Source organism: Anser cygnoides, unplaced genomic scaffold (genome assembly GCF_040182565.1).
Source record: "Anser cygnoides isolate HZ-2024a breed goose unplaced genomic scaffold, Taihu_goose_T2T_genome scaffold_55_1, whole genome shotgun sequence".
Lineage (NCBI taxonomy): Eukaryota > Metazoa > Chordata > Aves > Anseriformes > Anatidae > Anser > Anser cygnoides.
Window position 1 is genome coordinate 587,615 of NW_027103077.1, and position 23,123 is coordinate 610,737.

Genomic DNA, 23,123 nt, shown 5'->3' on the forward strand with positions numbered 1-23,123 from the left:
AGTTTCTCCAATAGAGAAGTTATTTATAATAACTCACAGGATATGGCAGTAATCTATAAAAGAGTTTATAAGCCCCAGGAAAAGAAATCCATGGAAAGTGTAATTATAGAATACATAACAAGCTAAAATAAATGATCTTTGGTTTTCTAATCACCTTTGTAACATCTCTCTTTAATTTCTAGCGGTTGGTAGAATAGGATGATTAGACTTCCAAAATGAAATCTGTTACTTAGTAGATTATTAACTAGGTATCAGAAGCCTAAGTTCATTGCACTGTTGTTACTTGGAGGAGCTGTGTTATCTGAGATGTTATAGGAGTGTAAACAATGAAAAAAAAATAAAAAGATGTGTTTCTAGATAAATATATATATTTCACTTATTTTATAGAAACTTTAACGAAAGACCTTGATGTAATAACAATTCCTAGTAAAGATGTTGTGATGGTACATGAGCCAAAACAAAAGGTGGATTTAACAAGGTACCTAGAAAACCAAACTTTTCGTTTTGATTATGCCTTTGATGACACGGCTCCTAATGAAATGGTTTACAGGTATGTGTATATGCTTTTTTTTTTTGGCAAATCTTTTTTCTCATTTATCTCCCATGTCAGTAACTGTGGGCTTCCCTTGGTCGTAGACTTGACCCTTATTTTCTGTTTTCAGATATATATATTGCTACCTCCATTTTTTTGCCTGTATACTTATATTTTAACTGTGTTTATCCTGAATTTTTAATCTGCAATGTCATCTCCACCTCTGTTGAACTCAGTGCTGCTCTCGGTTCTTCTCTAAGCACTGCCATGCCAGACTTGTGTATTGCCTGCCTTCTCAGACAGTGAATATTTGGAAAACTATATTGCCACTCCATCTGCCACAGCATTATTTTCTTATTGATTAGTATGTACGCAGCACATGGGGCATGCTTTTGGTCTTCAGGAAACTTGGATATCCAAATAGCTTGCAGTTTGGATATAAAATAATTAACAGATGGAAATAAATCAAAAAAGGTTGGAGAAAAGTACCAAAAAAAAAGAGCAATATTTTTTCATATTGCTAAGATTCCTTTGTTTGTTGCAAGAAATCTAGCTCATGTAACATGGACCTACATGGGAGCTAATTTATCTTGCTCAAAGTGCTGTAGCTTTCTGATTTAAAAAACAACATCAACAAAGACACACAGCCCCAAGATACTTGGATCTCCTTTTTTTCCTTTATTCTTATGTTTTATTTCCATGGTTAACAAAGAATAATGCACACAGCACTTTGAAAAACTTGTTTAGAAGTAACTGTTTGTCTTGTACCAGTCACTGAATGGATTAGATAAAATAGCAGGCAAGGTTAGACAGCATGATAGGTCATAATTTTGGAATGCAGTGTAAATACAGTGAAACTTTTTGCAAGGAATGTTGATATTAGAAAGGAATTTGATGAAGATAACTTTCCTTATGCTTGGAAAATGCTTCCCATAACCTTAAGGAGTAGTGACAGAAATATTTTAATTCTTGTTTTTAATCCAAAAGCTAGGAAGTGAAAGTTGGCATCGTATCTTGATTGATGCTGGATGCTAACATGCGGTTGGTAGATAAGAGAAAATGCAAAGTAAAAGATTTGTTAAAAGGCCTTGAAAATGAAAATTTGTGTCTTACGCTTGATATAATTAGGAGAGCAAAAGGCAAATCAGTTTAGTCACAGAATCGCAGAATGGCCGAGGTGGAAAGGGACCTCTGAAGATCATCTAGTCCAACTCCCCTGCTGAGCAGGATCACCTAGAGCACATTGTGCAGGATAGCATCCAGGCGGGTTTTGAATATCTCCAGAGAAGGAGACTCCACAACCTCTCTGGGCAATCTGTTCCAGTGCTCTGTCACCCTCCCGGTAAAGAAATGCCTTCTCTTATTCAGCTGGAACCTTCTGTGCTTCAGTTTGTGCCCAGTGCCTCTCGTCCTGTCACTGGGCACAACTGAAAAGAAACCGGCTCCATCCTCTTGACACTCTCCCCTCAGATATTTATATACATTAATGAGGTCTCCCCTCGGTCTTCTCTTTTCCAGGCTAAACAGGCCCGGTTCTCTCAGCCTGTCCTCATACGACAGGTGCTCCAGTCCTCTAATTATCTTTGTAGCCCTCCTCTGGACTCGCTCCAGTAGTTCTATGTCCCTCTTGTTCTGGGGAGCCCAGGACTTGACACAGCACTCCAGGTGTGGCCTCACCAGGGCTGAGTAGAGGGGGAGGATCACCTCCCTTGACCTGCTGGCAACACTCTTCTGAATGCAGCCCAGGATACCGTTGGCCTTCTTGGCCACAAGGGCACATTGCCAACTCATGGTCAGCCTGATGTCCACCAGGAGTCCCAGGTCTCTCTCTGCAGAGCTGCTCTCCAGCAGTCTGTTAGTTTAAGAGACTTTCATTAGTGTAAACTGCAGCAAAGCTATGCCCTTGGAGATTTCTCTCTAATGTTTGTCTATTGTCATCTTTTCTTTCTTGGTACAGAAGAGCTGTGGGAGAGCCATCTAGCTGGTAATGTGTGCCTCTTGCAATAGATTTCCTCCTGATTAACAACCAGTTCTTTAATCTCCATCCTTCCTGTTATTCCTCATTTATCTTTGTGAGCATATCATTTAATCGTGAAAGGTATTTTTGGCATATGACATTATCATATTTTTGTATACATTTTCTTCTGGATGATTTTTATTAGTTACATAATAAATTAATGGTAACACAAGAAAATATTAAAAGATGATTGTATTCATGCTGAAATAGTAAGTCTCTGGCCTATGTAGTAATACAGGCTTTTTTTTCCTCCCTCAGATGGCACAATATTGATTATTTGAAAGATAGCTTGTTTCAAGTTCTCCTTTAATAACATAATTGAGAGCAAGAATACATATCATATTGGACTCTCACAGTGGGGAAAAAAATCAATTTTTCTTCAGTAAGCTAAAATTACTTGCTATATTTCTATACTGAAATACATTTTTCAGTTTGTCTTGGAGAAATCTGCTACTCTTTTTTTTAGTATTTTTATTTTGCCTAAGCTGTATTTTAAGTATTTTTGAGTCCTTGAACCACAAATCTGTTACAGGTTTTCTTTAATATTTAAAAAAAAATCATGCTAGTTTGCGTGGGTATGCATTTTGAATATTTAAAGGAGAAAAAGAGTTTATATTTTTGAAAGATCAAGATTGCAAACTGTGGTTGTAGTAGAAGGAAATTTGGACTGTTTGTGGCTTGGTACCATTTGGAGTTGTATAATGCTTTATGAAAAATTGTCTGGATAATATCTTTTAAAATAAGGCAAAATACAATCATAAGTTCCTTTTTTATAAATCACAGTAAATCATTTCAAACTCAGTGAAACAGAGATAATGGAGTATGCTTATTAGGTGGATAGGTTTCTTGAAATTTATATTTCAAATATAAAATGAACAAACAGAAATATGGGAATATCATCTTGAGGACAAAAGTATATGCTTGGAGGAAATTAAAAAAAAAAAAAAAAGATTATTCTGTTACATTTTGAATAACCCTTGGCTGCTGAATGGGTTGGTTTTTACCCGTATTGTTTTTGTAAGTTTTGGGTTTGTTGCAAAGTGGAATGAAAGGAGCTTGTAACATCTCAGTGTTTCTATAAGCAATCATTCCTTTTTCTGTCATTAAACATACTTTATGAGTAAACACCTGGAGTAAGTTTAGAAAGAGAGACTGTTGCAAAGACTCTTACCATCATTATTTAATAGAGGTAACACTCCATTAGGTTACCCTTTGCTTTTTGAGATTTTCATGAAGTAACGTTGATAAGCAGCTAGAAGTAGGAGCAATAACTCTATGTGTTTTTTTAAAGTAGAAGTTAATGCTTTAAAATAGAAAAATGATACTTTGGGAAAATATTTTTGACATGTCAAATAATACCTCAGGGATCACTAGCTTTTTCTGTTCTGATGAGCTTGGTTATATGTTTTCCTGATCCTTTTCTTAGTGTATGTATGTTCTCAAGATATTAAGAAATGCAATGTTGTTTTGGCCACCTATCTTAGAAAATTAATCTTAAAAACTGTTTTGAAAAGGAAAAAAAGAAAAAAAAACAAAGTAGTATTGGCAAAACTTAACTATCTATTCTACTGACCTACTTCTGTATCTTCTAATGCTATGTCCTTTAGGTTCTTTAGGGAACTGCAGACTCCATGTAGTAAGCTGTGCTGTGTTGCATTATTAAAACAAGTTTTTTGTTTGTTTGTTTTTGTTGTTGTTGTAAAATAAATGGGAGACACCTTGTAGCTTTTGTTTAACTGTTTAGGATATTTTAATGCCTTAGAGCTGTGTTAGCCTCTTTGGTTCAGGAATTAATTTGGAGATGTTCTTTGACCTCTCAAAGTACAGAACCAGTTTTGTTACTTGTGGCCACTACCACATGGACACTATACATTTTAAAGTATTTCACCTTTTGCGTACTGTGTTTTTGCATTTAAGGTTTACAGCTCGGCCATTAGTGGAGACCATATTTGAAAGGGGAATGGCCACTTGTTTTGCATATGGGCAAACAGGAAGTGGAAAAACCCATGTAAGTATTTCTTCTACACGTCAGCAATGCACTTAATTAAATTTTAAAAAGTAACAAATATGTAAGCTACAGTTTTGTGATTTTTATTGTGTATTTTTTGTGTTTTTTCTGTTTTTGTGTGTGTGTTTTTTTTTTGTTTTAGACTATGGGTGGTGACTTTTCAGGAAAGAACCAAGATTGTTCAAAAGGAATATATGCACTTGCAGGTGAGACTTTATTGGTCTGTTGGCTTTTTACAAATTAATTGAGGTCAATAAATTTTCGACTCCCTATTGTACAGACATAAGGGTCTACATATTTTGCATTACAGTGGAGCTTTAGTAACATAAAAAGTAGTTCCTAGATGTGTAGTCTTTACATGGTAAAGTAAATGTATATATAGATTAATTTAAAAATGTAATAAAACTGATGATTGAGTTTATCATTTGGGGTCTTCTTCATCTTCCAACGGCAGTTTAAACTTCAGTGTTTTAGACTTGTTTGACTGACCATATCTGTTATACTTGCAAATTATGAGAGATGCTGTATAATGGATTATTAATATATTAACAGGTTTATGCTAACTAGATTTCTTTTTGTTTTGGAAATATATTCACAGCTCGAGATGTCTTTTTAATGCTAAAGAAGCCAAACTATAAGAAGTTAGAACTTCAAGTATATGCAACATTTTTTGAGATCTATAGTGGTAAGGTAAGTACCAGATCTTTTTCTGAGGAAGTGCTTTTTCACAAACAAGATTGTGACCTTGTTACATAGATTTTTTTCCTTTTTTGTACCAAAAGCTTTATTTCAAATAATTCTTTACACTTCCCTTCCAATCATATTTTTGCATGGGATGCTTTGCATATTTTGATATGGAATTTGAAACAAGTATCTTTTAAAACTCCTCTTTAACTGTTCTGTTTCCTCCCCGCCCCCCCCCCCCCCCCCCCCCCCAAGGTTTTTGACTTGTTGAACAGGAAGACAAAATTAAGAGTGTTAGAAGATGGTAAACAGCAAGTCCAGGTGGTGGGATTACAGGAACGGGAAGTCAAATGTGTTGAAGATGTTCTTAAGCTTATTGAAATAGGCAACAGCTGCAGGTATCTCCCATAGCTTCTACAAGCTTTTCATTGTAAATTAAAGAATCATAACATCTCCTGATTTTTTTTGTCTCTTCATATCTATGGCTTTTTAATATGCAGTGTGCTTTCTTGATGGTGTTGGCTGCAAATAATAAATCTGCCTGCCTTTTGAATTAAGAGTTTCTCTATCTCCTAGAGAGAAATAAGAACTGATTTTTCTATAGGATATGAACTGCATGCATTTATGTAACCAGTTTACTGGCTTAAATTCACATTGTTTATAATCTGGAATAATACCAGATTTTTTTTGGTTCTAAAAAGGCCTTAATACATAGTAACAGAGGTTAAGCATGAAACTTTTTTTTATTTTTCAGCTTCATTGTTTTTAAAATTAGCCTTTTGCATAGACTGCTGCCTCATCAGACAAAAATGCAATCAGCATTTTATGTGTAAGCTCTCTGATGATCTGAAATCTTTGAAAATCTCGTTATTCTTTTTTTTAATGTCTAGATGAGACCCTGAGCAACCTGATCTAGTGGGTGGCGTCCCTGCCTATGGCAGGGGGGTTGGAACTAGATGATCTATGAGGTCCCTTCCAACCCAAGCCATTCTATGATTCTATGATTCTATGATTAATAGGAAGGTAAAATATTATAAATCTTCCATTTATGCTTGAAGAGATGGAAACAGGTATAACTGTACTATGTACATCAGATTATTAGAGTTATATCTCAAGTGTCCATCAATATGTTAGACACAGTCAACATATGTAAGAAGATACAGGACACTGCTCTAAAAAAAATAGTGTTCTGAGGGTAGTGTGTTTAGCATGTATGGTCCTTCAGATCTTCATATGTCCTCCCCTTCTCTCCTTTTGTTCAAAGGACATCTGGTCAGACATCTGCAAATGCACACTCATCTCGAAGCCATGCAGTGTTTCAGATTATTCTCCGAAGGAAAGGGAAATTGCATGGCAAATTTTCTCTGATTGATTTGGCTGGAAATGAAAGAGGAGCAGATACTTCCAGTGCAGACAGACAGACACGGCTGGAAGGTGCTGAAATTAACAAGAGCCTTTTAGCACTCAAGGTAACTGAAATGTTTCCATTGAGTTTGTGTAAGTGGAAGCCTTCTACATATAATAGCAATGACTATTAAAACGAGTGTTTCTGCAGGCTTTGCTTGTCTACATTGTCTACTGATGTGACAGGTAAAATAATGTATTGATTTTTCCTTTAAATGCCTACAGGAATATCTGGTAATTACCAAGTAGAAACATTGTGCTACCAACTTTCATGTAGTTTAAAAATAAAAAAAAAAAAAAAAAAAATCCCAGTTCTTGAATTTGAAGACTTTTCTGATATACACCTAAATTGGAATGAGAGTTAACTTACTTTGGTACTCAAGGTCTGAAATACTAACTGGAAATATTCTTACTGATCTCAGTGTGTGTACATGTGTTTATTTATATATGTCTATATATTTATAAAATATATATAAAAAAACCTTTATGACATATTTCTTTACTGCTGTTAATTAATTCACTGAAAACAATACAACAGCAATATATCCAGAAAAGTAACAAATAGATTAAATTAACCCTTGAAAATTGGGATCCATTTTTGATAACTCTTCATAACAAATTGTCTGATACAGTTGCTTTATAGATTTTCATACATTAATCCAGAAAACATCAAGGGAGCTAAGAAATATTATGTAAATATTAAAATGTGGCGTTTTGTGTGTGTGTGTGTGTGTGTGTTTTATAATGCTCTGAAGGGGTTCAGTCTAAATAGTGAAAATGATTATTTGGTCTCAGTTGGGGAAACAGTAATTTTGTCCTAGAACTTATCTCTATTGTTGGTTAGCTTTGCTTAGGTTTACTACTCTCTGCACTAGCACTGTGCTTTTATATAAAGAATCTAAACCCAAAGTCTCTGTGCTTATTGTATTATCCCCAATATAAACTTGAGAGAAGACTTTTATCTGCCTCTAAGCAGATCTCACAGAACACCACAAAATTGTAATGTGTCATTACAAAATTGTATGGCATGTAGAAAAATTGGAAGCAGCAGTTCCAAAACTGTCCTATTTTGATTTCACATCAAAATAAATAATGCAAGCAACACTGTGTTGACTTTTATCACTTTTTTTCCAAGTGTATTTAATTTACTTGCTGATTTTGTGTTGGCTAGTGTCTTCAGTGCAATATTCATACACAGTTCTTTTTCATACAACTCATCTTTTTAATTATAGTGAGAAGTTCTGCTGCTGTACTGGTGGTTGTGATCTAAATTATATGGAGAAGGGGAAATAAAAATAAGTGGAGGTCTTGCAGAGGTCTAAACAGCAGTATGATAAGATATAACTGTTTAACAATATGATAATTTTCCATTTTTCATCTATCTCCAAAATCATTACACAGCTTTTTCCATTTAATTTCAACCTGAAAATAACTTCAAGGCTCTTGAATACAAACTGGTATGTTCGTAGTCTTTGGTGCTAATCCAAGACTTGCTACTCACATGTGGATGTCAGTCCTGTCTTAACCCACTCAGGTTTTTGGTACAAGAAGTTATTTATATGTCTCTACATGGAATTAGTGTTGTCATTTCATTACCTGGTTTACTGAGCTGTGATGAAAAGAAAAACTAGTTAAAAACTCTGTTAATTTAGAAGCTGGCAGTGTCCTCCTATAATCCTTTTACTATTAAGGAGACAATACAATTCTAATTTTTCCAAGAGTGAGCAAACTAAAAATCATTACAGTAAATTAAAATATCATAATGAAACTTGTTGGTTGCCATGCCTGTAATTCAATGTATACGTTTGTTACTGTTTTTAGTTTGTAATGTCACACATTAAAAATCTGTTGTACCTCTTCCTGTCTAATCTACTTTTCTCTTTATGTAAGTATAGTAGTAATGTACAAAAAAAATCAAAAATTTCAAGGAATGCACTGCCTTGCTCACCTATGTGTATTGAGTTCTTTTTAGCATTTGCATGTAATATTCACATTCAACAAGCTTCAGTCTTTCTGTTTACCTGAGCTGTGTCCATTCTATAAAATTCAGCTGGTGAATTTTTAAATAATCACTTTAGTTAAAGCCAATTTGCCATTGTGTTTGTTCTGTTCTGTATCATGGCAGTTTTATTCTGAACCCTTTTTTAGTTCTGTTTTATGCTGTTTCACAGTTGCAATGTTTTCTCGGATTATCTTCCCACGTTTTCTGGCCTGGCTTTTGTAAGAACCTGTTTCTAGGAATTTTCAAAAGCTTAAATTTAAACTTTCTTATGTAAGAAGCAATTTATTAGCAGATGTTTGAACTCTGAGTGGGCAGAAGTGATGTTAAGGTTATAATGATGGTGGATAGTACTCTTATACTGCTGCTACAGTTGCTGCTATAACTTCTATAGTAATTTCATAATATTTCTGCACAGTGTTTCTCACTGGAAGTCTCTAACCAGTTGTAAATATTAGTTTAGGCTCATACTCTTCTTATGAGTGAAAGAGGAGACATTAACCCTGTTTTTTCACATGAGAAATATTTTAAAACAGGAAATTGCTTACGTTTTCAAGTGTCTACTTGACGACATCAATGTAGAGCTATACTTGCTATGTTTGTGACCTGTGGAAGCTTTCAGAAAGTTTGGGCATTGGTGTTTTCATCTGAGCTGTAAAGAAAATTAGTGGTAGAGCCAGAATCAAAGCTATTGCTTTTAAGTGATAGAGTTAACTAACATGTCACCATCCACATTTCTTCTGTTGGTGGATGATATAGATCATTCAGGCTTCTGCAGCTGATAGAAATAGTTGTTAGTCTGAAGATATAAACACTGAATTTGTTGTTGGATACAGTAGATGTAAATATTTTGGATGAGATTGAGAAAGTTTTTAGGCGCCTAAATTCTTTTACATTCCTACCTCTCTACTGAACTTAATGAGAGGTAAAAGGCTTAACACTTCTTGAATCCAAGCTTTAATGTTAAATTAAACATTAACGTTGTTAGAGGACAGCAACATAAATAAAGCATGTATTATCTGATTTTTGAATTGCATTTGTATTATACATTTTTCTCTAACATGGGGTGAATAAATATCAACCTCTTTGTTCTTTCAGGAGTGCATTAGAGCCTTAGGCCGAAATAAACCTCATACACCATTCAGAGCAAGTAAGCTTACTCAGGTGTTAAGAGATTCGTTCATAGGAGAAAACTCCCGTACCTGTATGGTAAGTTTGTTTAGTTAACTGTATGTTTTAACAATTACAAAGAAAAAAGAATCTAGGAATACAGGATATTATGTTAAGAACTGCTCACTCACTGCTGGCAATCTGTTAAGCTTAAAATAAGAAAGAAGGAGAGAAAAAAACCACACACTATATTTGGAGGGAGTCTTTCAGAAGAAGTGTCTCAAATAATTTTCTCCCTCCTCTACTTTTTTTTGGCCTTTCTTATTGTTCTTCTTTTCTAGTTAGGCACCTAGATAGAAACACTTCTAGACTAGTGTCGTTGGGTTTTTATTGTTTGTTAGTTTTAATGTCTTAATTGTATGAGAGTACTGTTTGTTGAATTGTAATTTTGCAAAAGATGGTGTAAACTGCAAATATACTGATGAGTTACGGTCTTTAAATGACAAAGGCAAATTTAGAGTTGGTATCAAAGGCATCAGAATATGCTTTAGGCTGTTGAGGGGACCATAGCTGAGATAGGTGGGATGAATAGTTGTGTATTGTATAAGTGTGCATTTGCATTGGTCTGAAAAGCGGAATTCTTCTGTCAGGTAGAAAGGACAGATAAAAGCATTGATTTCCAGTGTTTTTACTTGTGCATCCATAACATTCTACCCTTATGGAAGTGCAAACTATCTATGGTGAATGCTGTTAGGCTTGTTTGTATTACTTTTCGCAGACTCCTTGGAATTAGTCTACAGGCCACAGAAATCTGCAGACTCACAGCATGAAAACCATGGTGTTAGGGCAGACTAGTCTTCTCTCTAGCTGTTATGGTTCTAGTTTGAAAATTGTGGTAAAATAGCATTTTTTTAATTAATCTTTTATTCTCCTTCAGTTTTCTAATGCAAATACGGGATTGTTTTCTTTCCACTGAAACATGACTTCATAAATTCAGGATCAGAAAGCTAAACTGTGCATCTCTAGCTAATGTATCCACACTACTGAAGAAAATTTGGAAAGTAAACCTTGTGGGAACTACTCTCCGTACATAGAAGGATTAATATTTGTGAATGTTTCATGAAGATCTTACCATCACCCTTAACATTCCTTAAAGTGCTAACAAGATGTCTCCGTTTTGAAAATCTGAAGCTTTTTTATTTATTACTTTTCTCATAGAGTTGTAATAATGTTTTTCCTGTTTAAATGCATAAGAATGCCATCAAGAATAACCCATGATCTATGGGTGTTTAATTCCTGATAAAGTTCATATTCCTTATTTTATATTCAATATAGTTCTGAATTAAGGAAAAGAATCCCCTCTGAAAGTGAGTGGAAATATGACTGAATTATTTTTCTTGTTTATACAACTACAGTCACATTACAATTAAGAAAATGAACCTACAGTACATCTTTACAATTCTTTGAATTGAGCTCTCACATTTGCAGCACCTGTTCCTGCAATAGCTAGATAGATGCAGAAGAAAGCTGCCTGTCTAGAGATCTGCCAGGTTTCTGAACATTATATATTGAATTGAGGGAAGTGTAGGAGATACTTTAGCCTAGAATTACCTCCAGTCCTTTTCAGTTCCCTGGAAAGAGGAGAGATTTGCACTGCAGTGGCCAAGTGGTGGAAAGAGTAGATAATGGTCAGCAACTTCACCCATCTTCTGGGTCTTCCTTTGCCTCTTGTATCCAGACAATTTATTCAGCCTTCCACTCTGGTATTTACAGCTGGCTCTTTGGCAGGGTGTGCCTGATTTGTAAGCACATTCATATTTAGGTTTTATTTTGTACACTGGCAAAATTTTACTCACAAAATGTACAGGGAAAGAAATGGCAAGTCATTATTGTTTATAATAGCTAAAGTTGAACAATCTTTTATTAAATTAAAAGAGTACTTATTTTGAGGGTGCAGTGACTGCTTTTTTGCAGCTGAGATATAATATTAGCTGTGGTGCTTAGAACTTCTAAAATGATTGCAAAATAGTTTAAAAATAAATTGTTTAATTTCAGGTTTCTACAGTTGACTGTAGGGATCACTGATATGTTCTCTAGAATAGGGTCTACTTTATATGAAGTAAATGAAAGCATAGAAGAACTTCTTAGGTATAGCAGTGTTTCAACTATTACAAGGTAACACATAGATAATGGTATTATTTACTCCAAAATATTTTAGCCTGTTACAGGCAAAATAAATTAAAGAGATTGCAACATAGAAATATTATGCCGATTTTGCTTATCAGTGAGGCATTTATCGTAAAGAAATTCCTTAATGAGACAAAGATTTGATCCAATATTCTAATGTGCAAATAGATTAAGACATTTGCAAATATGCTGGTATTTTTCAGTGTGGAAAGCATATAAAAAGATGCAGTAAAAACTTGTGATTTTAACTTATTAAGAGATTCTTGAAATGTGCTGGTATAAAATATTTTGCCTTTTTCATTTGCTTTCTGACATACTTTCTGACGTACTAAGTGGGATGTTCGAAAAAAACTTCTTTGGTAATTCCTACACTTAATTCTTATTCACCTTTGACTTTCATAGTTTAGACTTCTGTTCCAATTTTACAAGTTACATGTTCAGGGATGGAGCATTCTCCCCTGTATATAAGGTTAAAATACGATTCAGAAACTTAATTTTTGAAGATAACTTCCACATGGACAGTTATGACTGGGATCTGCTTCATTCTAAACAAATACAGAGACGTACAATCAACATAAATTGTTTGATTTGAACATTATTAGTCATCGCAATTGCGCTGAAGTTCTTCTCCTCAAATAGTTCCAAAGATTATTTGAAGTTGGTTTTGAAGAGTTACATATTAGCATAATGTATCATCATCTGAAATTTGCAAGGTAGCTACATAGAATAGTCCTTTTAAACCAGTTCTGCATCCTTAAGATGCTGCATCCTTGACCTGCTGCAATCATTAGTGAAGTTCCAGACTGCCCAGTCCTCCAGGTTGGGAATAGGAACTTGGAGACTTGAATGTCCCAAATGGGATGTTGATCCCACTGTAACGGCTTATAAGCAATACTGATAGGGAGAACGGTGATGGCTAGTCTTAAAGATATTCCTTTCCGTAGTGCAACCTTTTCCATTACTCAATTGGAATTACGAATGAGGAAGTGAGCTACGGAGAGGTCAGTCATAGAATCATAGAATGGTATGGGCTTCAAAGATCATATAATTTTGTTGTGGTTTAACCCAGCAGGCAGCTAAGCACCACACAACCAGTCACTCACCCCCCCCCTGCACCCCAGTGGGATGGCAGAGAGAATCAGGGGGAAAAAAAGTAAAAGATTGTGGGCTGTGATAAAGACAGTTTAACAGGACAGAAAAGGAAGAGAAATAATAATGATGATGATGATGATGATGATAATAATAATAATAATAATATGTACAAAGCAAGTGATGCGCAATGCAATTGCTCACCACCCGCTGACCGATGCCCAGCTCAGCCCCAAGCAGCAGTCCCCACCCCCTGCGGCCAGCCACCTCATATTAATTGTTCAGCATGACATCACATGGTACAGAACATCCCTTTGGCCAGTTTGGGTCAGCTGTCCTGGTTCTGTCCCCTCCCAGCACCTGGGGCGCCCCCCAGTCTGCACTGGCAGGGCAGTATGAGAAACTGGAAAGTCCTTGGCTTGGTGTAAGCACTGCTCTGCAACAGTTAAAACATCAGTGTGTTATCAACATGATTCTCACCCTAAATCCAAAAAACAGCACCACACCAACTACTATGAGCAAAATTAACTCTATCCTAGCTGAAACCAGGACAATATCCACCCCTTATTTCATACCATTTATGTCATGCTCCGGTCCAACACTTTCCAATACATTCCAATTAATCACCACTTTTTGTATATATTTATATAGGTGTATATATATATATATATATATATATATAATGTCCACTAAGTTTGTTTAGTCTGTGACTGACTTTGGGCTCCCATTTGCCACAGCAGTCTTTCAGGACAGAAGAGATGGTGTGTAATGTTGGATCAACTGGACGTCCTCTACAGGTCCTTTGACCTTAATTTGTTTTATGGCAAAACCAGCCTTCAGAAGGATTTGGAATATTTTCTTCCTTTCTCAAAAGCTTCTTCTCCTGTGTCACCCCACACGATCATATCATCAATGTACTGCAGGTGTTCAGGAGCTCCTTGGCTCTCCGGTTGATGAATTAGCTTATGGATGGGAATCAGGGAGTCTCGGTTGGTGTGATATTGCCGCCGGTGCACAGTTGTGGTAGCGATTGGCACCTGCTGTTCTTCGACCCTCAGCAACCCCACAACAGAAGGGTCCTCCTAGAGACCGGGCAAAGTAGACAACTGTTTAATGTCCTCTGTCTCTAAGGCAGCTATGCCAAAAGCCCACTGGTACCCTTTTGGTTCCTTGAAGTACCCTCTCTTGAGGTAGTCTATGCCAAGGATGCACGGAGCCTCCAGGTCAGTCACAGTGGGGTGCTTCTGCCACTCCTTCCCAGATAGATTCACTTCAGCCTCCAATACAGTTAGCTGTTGGGATCCCCCTGTCACTCCAGAAATACAGATGGGCTCTGCCCCTTTATAGCTTGATGGCATTACAGTACACTGTGCACGAGTGTCTTCTAAAGCCTTATACTTCTGTGGGTCCAGTGTGCCAGGCCATCGAATCCACACAGTCCAATAAACCCGATTGTCCCTCTCCTCCCCTTGGCTGGAGACAGGGCCCCTCTAGGCCTTGTCAAAGTATTCATTACTCTGGAGGACTGCCAGCAATTTTCCCAGAAGATCCCCCCCTTTTGTGATTGTTTTTCCTTGCAACTCCCATACCCGTGCCTCTAGGGTCGAGGTAGATTTTCCATCCCATTTCCTCATGTCCTCTCCATGGTCACGTACATAAAACCACAGCACGGCACATGGTGCGTATCCACTATATCCCCTGCACTGCTCTGCAACAACTAAAACCTCAGTGTGTTATCAACATTATTCTCATCCTAAATCCAAAACACAGCAACATAGCAGTTATTAGGAGGAAAATTAACTCTATCCTAGCTAAAACCAGGGCAAGTTTCAACCCCTCTGGTTCTAATTTAAATATACCCTCTTTCAATTTAAAGCCATTCCCCCTTGTCCTATCACTATGTGCCCGTGTAAAAAGTTCCCTCTCCAGCTTTCTTGTAGGTCCCCTTTAAGTACTGGAAGGCTGCTGTAAGGTCTCCCTGGATCCTTGTCTTCTCCAGACTGAAAACCTCCAATTTTCTCAGCCTGTCTTTGTAGGAAAGGTGCTCCAGTCCTCTGATCTTCTTTGTGGCCCTCCTCTAGATGTGCTCGAACAGGTCCATGTCCTTATACTGGAGGCCCCAGAGCTGAATACAGTACTCCAGGTGGGGGTCTCATGAGAGCCGAGTAGAGGGGGAGAATCAACTCCCTTGACCTGCTGGCCATGCCTCTTTTGATGCATCCCAGGATATAGTTGGCTTTCTGGGCTGAAAGCGCATATTTCTTTCCAACCCCTACAATTCTGTGACTCTGTCTCTAGGGAACCTGCCTTGACAGGGGGGTTGGACCCGATGATCTCTCGAGGTCCCTTCCAACCCCTACAATTCTGTGATTGCCAGCTCATGTCAAGCTTCTCATCAACCAACACCCCCAGGTCCTTCTCATCAGGGTTGCTCTCTATCCACTCTCTGCCCAGCCTGTATATGTGCTTGGGATTGCCCTGGCCCAGATACAGGACCTTGCACTTGGCCTTGTTGAACTTCATGAGGTTAGCACAGGCCCACCTCTCAAGGCTGTCGAGGTCCCTCTGGATGGCGTTCCTTCCCTCCAGTGTGTTGACTGCACCACTTAACTCAGTGTCATCAGCAAACTCTCTGAGGGTGCACTCGATCCCACTGTCCATGTTTCCAACAAAGATGTTAAACATCGCCGGTCCACACTACTGACCCCTGAGGAACACCACTCGTCACTCATCTCCACTTGGACATTGAGCCATTGACCGCAACTCTTTGAGTGTGACCATCCAGCCAATTCCTTATCCAACAAGTGGCCCATCTGTCAAATTCACGTCTCTCCAATTTAGAGACAAGGATGTCATGTGGGACAGTTTCAAATGCTTTGCACAACTCCAGGTAGATGACATCAGTTGCTCTTCCCTTATGTATCAGTGTCGTAGAAGAATTTGTCACGCATGATTTGCCCTTGGTGACACCATGTTGGCTGTCACCAATCACCTCCTTATTTTCCGTATGCCCAAACGTATTTTCCAGGAGGATCTTCTCCATGATCTTGCCAGGCACAGAGGTGAGACTGATTGGCCTGTAGCTCCCCACATCTTCCTTTTTTCTCTTTTTAAAAATGGGGGTTATGTTTCCCCTCTTCCAGTCTCTGGGAACTTCACTAGACTGCCATGACTTCTCAAATATGATGGACAGTGGCTTATCAGCTACATCTGCCAGTTCCCTCAGGACCCACGGATGCATCTCATCAGGTCCCCATGGACTTGTGCACCTTTAGGTTCCTTAGCTGGTCTTGAACCTGATCTTCTCCTACAGTGGCCAGTTCATCCTTCTCCTAGTCCCTGCTCTTTTGCGTTCTGGGACTTGGGCTATAGAGCAACCTAGGTCTCTTGCTGGCAAAGACTGAGGCAAAAAAGTCATTGAGTCCCTCAGCCTTCTCCATATCCTGGGTGTCCAGATCTCCTGTTTCCTTCGAGAGAGGGCCCACAGTTTCCCTAGCCTTCCTTTTATCACCAATGTACCTATAGAAGCCTCTACCTATAGGCTTCCTTTTTGTGTTTGAGTTTAGTCAGCAGCTCCTTGTTCATCCATGCAGGCCTACTGACGTTTTTGCTTGACTTCCTCTTTGTTGGGATGAGCTTGGAGGAGGTGACCCTTGAATAGAGACCAGCTTTCTTGGGCCTCTCTTCCCTCCAGGGCTTTCATAGAATCATAGAATCACAGAATATTCCGAGTTGGAAGGGACCCATGAGGATCATCGAGTCCAACTCCTGGCACCACACAGGTCTACCCAAAAATTTAGACCATATGACTAAGAGCACAGTCCAAACGCTTCTTAAACTCCAACAGGCTTGGTGCCGTGACTGTGTCCCTGGAGAGCCTGTTCCAGTGCATGACCACCCTCTTGGTGAAGAACCTTTTCCTGATATCCAGCCTGAACCTCCTCTGTCGCAGCTTGACTCCATTCCCTTGGGTCCTATCATTGGTCACTAAAGAGAAAAGATTGGCACCTGCCCCTCCACTCCCCCTCATGAGGAAGCTGTAGACCACTTTTCCAGGCTGAACAGGACAAGTGACCTCAGCCGCTCCTTGTATGTCTTCCCCTCTAGGCCCTTCACCATCTTTGTAGCCCTTCTCTGGACACTCTCCAATAGTTTCACACCCTTTTTGTACTGTGGTGCCCAGAACCGCACACAGTACTCGAGGTGAGGCTGCACCAGCGCAGAGTAGAGCGGGACAATCACTTCCCTCGACTGACTAGCGATGCCGTGCTTGATGCACCCCAGGATACGGTTGGCCCTCCTGGCTGCCAGGGCACACTGCTGGCTCATATTCAACTTGCTGTCAACCACAACCCCCAGATCCCTCTCTATGGGGCTGCTCTCCAGCGTCTCGTCGCCCAGTCTGTACGTATAGCCAGGATTGCCCTGTCCCAGGTGCAGGACCCGGCACTTGCTCTTGTTAAACTTCATGTGGTTGGTGATCGCCCAGCTCTCCGATGTGTCCAGATCTCTCTGCAAGGCCTTTCCACCCTCAACAGAGTCAACAGCTCCTCCCGGTTCAGTATCATCAGAAAATTTACTCAAAACACCTTCTAGTCCTACATCCAAATCGTTTATAAAAACATTGAAGAGAACTGGCCCTAAACTGGAGCCCTGGGGGACCTCACTGGTGACTGGCCACCAGCCTGATGTAGCCCCATTTACCACAACCCTTTGAGCCCTGCCCGTCAGCCAATTGCTCACCCATCGTAGGATGTTTCTGTTTAGCTGTATGCTGAACATTTTGTCCAGTAGGATCCTATGGGAAACTCTGTCAAAAGCTTTACTGAAATCCAAAAAGATCACATCAGCTGGTTTCCCTTGATCGACTAGATGGGTGACTTTATCATAAAAGGAAATCAAGTTAGTCAAACAGGACCTACCCCTCGTGAACCCATGTTGACTGGGACTAATGACTGCATTGTCCCCCAGGTGCGCTTCAGTAACTTCAAGGATCACCTTCTCCATAATTTTACCAGGCACTGATGTGAGACTGACAGGCCTGTAGCTGTCAGGGTCCTCTTTCTTGCCCTTTCTTGAAAATTGGTACAACATTTGCCAGCTTCCAGTCTACTGGGACCTCTCCAGATTCCCAAGACCTTTGAAAAATAATTGAGAGAGGTCCCACGATGACGTCAGCCAGCTCTCTGAACACCCTGGGATGAATCCCATCCGGACCCATGGACTTGTATGGATCCAGGTGGAGCAGCAAATCCCACACACGTTCAGGGTCGGTTGGGAGTTTGTCATTCCCACCGTCACGGTCCTCCAGCTCAGGGTACCCAGGATCCCAAAGCCCATCTTCGGCGTTGAAGATGGAGGCAAAGAAAGCATTAAACGTCTCTGCTTTGCCTTTGTCCTTGTCTGTGAGGTGACCATCCCCATCAAGTAGCGGACCTATGTTTTCTCTGGTCCTCCTTTTTCTGTTCACATATTTTAAAAAGCCCTTTTTATTGTCTTCCATAGACCTGACCAGCTTCAACTCTAATTGGGCTTTGGCCACATGAATTTTCTCCCTACAAATGCGAACAGCGTCCCTGTAGTCCTTCCACATTCCCTGACCCTCCTTTCAGCAGCCATAGACTTTCTTTTTGTGCCTAAGGTACTCTGGCACAAAGTACAGCTACTTTGTCCCATGGTACTCTACCAAGCCGATCCCTGAAGAGGCCAAATTCTGCAATCCCAAAGTCCAGGGTAGCGAGCTTGTTGTGTACTCTCTTCACCGCCCTCAGGATCCTAAACTTCACCATTTCATGCTCACTGCAGCTAAGGCTGCCCTTGAGTTTCACATTCCCCTTCAGACCCTCCCTGTTACTGAGTATGAGGTCCAGCATAGCACCTCTCCTCCTTGGCTGCTCTATCACTTGGAAAAGGAAGTTGTCATCAATGCATTCCAGGAACCACCTGGACTGCCTGTGCCGTGCTGTGCTGTCCCTTCAACAGATATTGGGGTGGTTGAAGTCCCCCATGAGGACCAGGGCTTGTAAACATGAGGCTGCTCCTATCTGCCTGTAGAGGTCCTCATCTGGTTGGGTGGCCTGTAGCAGACCCCTCACTATGTCACCTGTCCCTGCCCTCCCTTTAATCCTGACCCATAAACTCTCAGTCATCTCCTCATCCTAGGCAGAGCTCCATGCCCTCCATGTAGTCATTGACATAGAGGGCAACACCCCTTCTTCATCTCCCCTGCCTGTCTTTCCTGAATAGCCTGTATCCTTGCATTCCAACACTCCAGTCATGGAAATCATCCCACCACATTTCTATGATGCCAATAAGATCATAGCCCTGTAGGTGTGCGCATGTCTCTAACTCCTCTTGTTTATTCCCCATGCTGTATGCGTTGCCGTAGAGGCATTTTAGTTGGGCCCCTGATGAAGCTGACTTACCGGCTGGAGTGTCTGGAATTACTTCATGCTGGTCTTCAGGTGCTCTCCTGCTGACCTGTGAAGTCCTCCTGGACTGGGCTTGTTGGGGCATGAGAACATGTGACTTAGTAGGTGTTTCTTTTCAACAGAGTCTTGTGCCCTGAAGGTAGTATCATCATGGCTGTGGGCACCTACAGTGGCACTTCCCTATAGCTGTTCCTTATACACTTGAAGATGTAACAGTCTCCTGGCATTATGGCAGTTGCCACATATTGTATACTGTGAACAGTAAACTGATGAAAGCGATGCGTGCACCTTTCATATAAAGTGACTTTGGAAAGATTTTAGGAACATGTAGATTTTTGTTAATTAGTATCCACAATGCTTTATAAAGAGACATGCAATCAAATGATCTTTTCTAATCTACAATTATTTTCATTCGTAACTGATGCATACCGGTATTAGAGATTTATACAGTGTATTTATTAGCAAGCTCTTTAGACTTTCTAACCCCTTCCCATCGCATATTTTTCCTTTCTCCCTGGTAGGAAAAATTCCTCTCAGGATGACTACCTGTGCTCTTGTATGGTAATGTCAGCAGCAGGATGAAACAAAAGACCAGGATTATCTAATCTTCATCAGTTTCAGTCTCTTGATGCTGTGCTGCCAGCAAAAATGGTAGTGTGTAGGATCATAGAGGTGTTTTTCCTGGGTAGTGCCTCTACGGCTCTCCTGAAAGGAGCAGAGATGAAAAAAATGGACTACTGAGAGAAGCTAGCGAAAATCATGATGTCACTGTTGCATGATCACTGTTTTTATTTTTGCTGAGTGCTGAAAAGAAGGTGAGATCTTCAGGGTATTTTATTTAACTGGAAAAAGAAAGACTTACAGGTCCCAGATATGTCTGATAATAAGTTAGCTATCTAGTATTATTTACAGATAATTTCTAGTTCAGAAAAAGAAAACATTTATTTAGGAAAATACCTAAACACATGCTTATCTTTAATATCATTAAGTACAGTTTTGGACTATAGCCAAAACAAATCTCTTAATCAGTATGCAGTTTGCTTGAATGGAGAACAGCTTTTGAAGATGCATATAAAAAAATAATATCTGGTAATCATATGCAGGATGCATTAGACTTATTTTCTACTGAGTTGCATATTTCCTGTTTGAGGAGCCTTATTTTTTCAATTAGAGTTTTGCATTTACATATTATGTTACCAAGCTGTCAGATGTCGGAAATTGACTGAAATTTCCATGAATTCTTAATGTGTCAGGTGTGGTTAAAATAAAAATAAAAATGAAGGTTTGACTTGACATCTGTTCTTGAGATGTCATTGTATTGGGACAGCTGAACAGAGTAGATGTTTTTTGCGGAAGATCTCAAATGAAACGGGATTTAAAAAAAAAAAAAAGTTGATTTGACTTCATCTACCCCCTTTTATCTGTACAAAGCAAATTATTAATGTGTGGCTTCTTTTCTGCAGATTGCTACAATTTCTCCAGGGATGGCATCATGTGAAAACACTCTAAATACGTTGAGATATGCAAACAGGTATGGAAAATGTTATTGCTTGTAGCTTTCCATGATGTATAATTGTTTCAGACATTTGTTTAGTCATTTTTTACAACCGTTACAGTAGAATCAGTAGAAACTGCATTTAAGCCATTATCATAGAATCATGATAGAATGGCTTGGGTTGGAAGGGACCTCAAAGATCATCTAGTCCAACTCCCCTGCTGAGCAGGATCACCTAGAGCACATTGTGCAGGATAGCATCCAGGCGGGTTTTGAATATCTCCAGAGAAGGAGACTCCACAACCTCTCTGGGCAATCTGTTCCAGTGCTCTGTCACCCTCCCGGTAAAGAAATGCCTTCTCTTATTCAGCTGGAACCTTCTGTGCTTCAGTTTGTGCCCAGTGCCTCTCGTCCTGTCACTGGGCACAACTGAAAAGAAACCGGCTCCATCCTCTTGACACTCTCCCCTCAGATATTTATATACATTAATGAGGTCTCCCCTCGGTCTTCTCTTTTCCAGGCTAAACAGGCCCGGTTCTCTCAGCCTGTCCTCATACGACAGGTGCTCCAGTCCTCTAATTATCTTTGTAGCCCTCCTCTGGACTCGCTCCAGTAGTTCTATGTCCCTCTTGTTCTGGGGAGCCCAGGACTTGACACAGCACTCCAGGTGTGGCCTCACCAGGGCTGAGTAGAGGGGGAGGATCACCTCCCTTGACCTGCTGGCAACACTCTTCTGAATGCAGCCCAGGATACCGTTGGCCTTCTTGGCCACAAGGGCACATTGCCAACTCATGGTCAGCCTGATGTCCACCAGGAGTCCCAGGTCTCTCTCTGCAGAGCTGCTCTCCAGCAGGTCAACCCCCAACCTGTACCGGTGCTTGGGGTTATTCCTCCCTAGGTGCAGGACCCTGCACTTGCCCTCGTTGAACTTCACAAGGTTCCTCTAGGCCCAACCCTCCAGCCTGTCCAGGTCCCTCTGAATGGCAGCACAGCCCTCTGGGGTATCAGTTACTCCTCCCAGTTTTGTGTCATCAGCAAACTTGCTGAAGGTGCACTCTTCTATCATCCAGGTCACTGATGAATAAGTTGAACAAGACTGGACCCAGTACTGACCCCTGGGGGACACAGCTAGCTACAGGCCTCCAACTAGATTCCGCATCACTAAGCACAACCCTCTGAGCTCTGCCATCCAGCCAATTATCAATCCAACCCACTGTCCACTCATCTATCCCACACTTCCTGAGCTTGTCTATGAGGATGTTATGGGAGACAGTATCAAAAGCCTTGCTGAAGTCAAGGTAGACCACATCCACCGCTCTCCCCTCATCTACCCAGCTAGTCATCTCATCATAGAAGGGTAGCAGATTGGTCAAAAATGACTTTCCCTTGCTGAATTCATGCTGACTATAATGTGCTTTTTCATCCCCTTAGCATGCAGTTGCCAGCCTGTTTCATGTATATCTGCTAGCTTATTCTTATCAAAATTCTGCAGTTGCTGTGGCCCAGATTTTGTACTTTCTAAGTATAAGCAAATATCTGAGACACCTAAGTAAAATCTGGCTAATCCAGCAGTGACTTTATAATATACACAGAGAAATAAGCATCTCCAGAGGCTGAGTCAGCACCTCTGAGACCTGTACTGCTCTCTGAAAGTGTTAGCCTATCTTCAGTGATTGTAAAAGGAGTTTTTCCCAGCTGCAGTTCTGCTTAATTTCACATAGATGGGGCAATCTTGTGTGTGCTGCAGTGAGCATTGCTGCAGTTTTCCAGCAAGACCTGGAGTTCACAAAGAATAAAGGAAGCAAGCTAGCACCTAAGCCATCAGTAATCCTGCTGTTTTTTTGTTGTTGTTGGTTTGGTTTGGTTTGGTTTTGTGCGTGTGTTTTGTTTTGTTTTGTTTTTCCAGAAAAGGCTACCACCTAGTGGCCTGGAATCGCATTTTCTTGCCCAAATGAAAGATAAGGGCAAAATTGTGTCTGCTTCTGATTGTCTGGGCACTTCTTACTAGTCACTAATGGGCAAAAAGGGCTGCGAGAAAAGCTTATCACCACTTCCTCTTGGAATCTGAATTTGCCCCTGAATCAAGGGAATTAGTAGCAAGCCTGTCTGGCTTGGACTGGTCTGTGTAATTTCCTTCCTTGTGAAAATGAGGCATCTAGTCTAGTCC

General features: G+C 40.0%; 1 protein-coding gene across 4 annotated transcripts in view; it reads left to right on the forward strand.

Moving 5' to 3' along the window:
- Positions 1 to 23,123, forward strand: part of LOC136789558 (kinesin-like protein KIF2A) — a 155,931-nt gene that overhangs the window by 112,252 nt on the left and 20,556 nt on the right. For all 4 annotated transcript variants that reach the window (XR_010828247.1, XM_066989604.1, XM_066989605.1 and 1 more), the window contains 8 exons: positions 388 to 550; positions 4,467 to 4,557; positions 4,700 to 4,763; positions 5,156 to 5,247; positions 5,497 to 5,639; positions 6,506 to 6,710; positions 9,743 to 9,853; positions 20,925 to 20,992. Coding sequence is in view for 3 of the 4 variants with exons in the window: in XM_066989604.1 (XP_066845705.1) it covers positions 388 to 550; positions 4,467 to 4,557; positions 4,700 to 4,763; positions 5,156 to 5,247; positions 5,497 to 5,639; positions 6,506 to 6,710; positions 9,743 to 9,853; positions 20,925 to 20,992 (937 nt within the window). In the remaining variant the exon portion in view is untranslated. The remainder of the gene's footprint in view (positions 1 to 387; positions 551 to 4,466; positions 4,558 to 4,699; positions 4,764 to 5,155; positions 5,248 to 5,496; positions 5,640 to 6,505; positions 6,711 to 9,742; positions 9,854 to 20,924; positions 20,993 to 23,123) is intronic.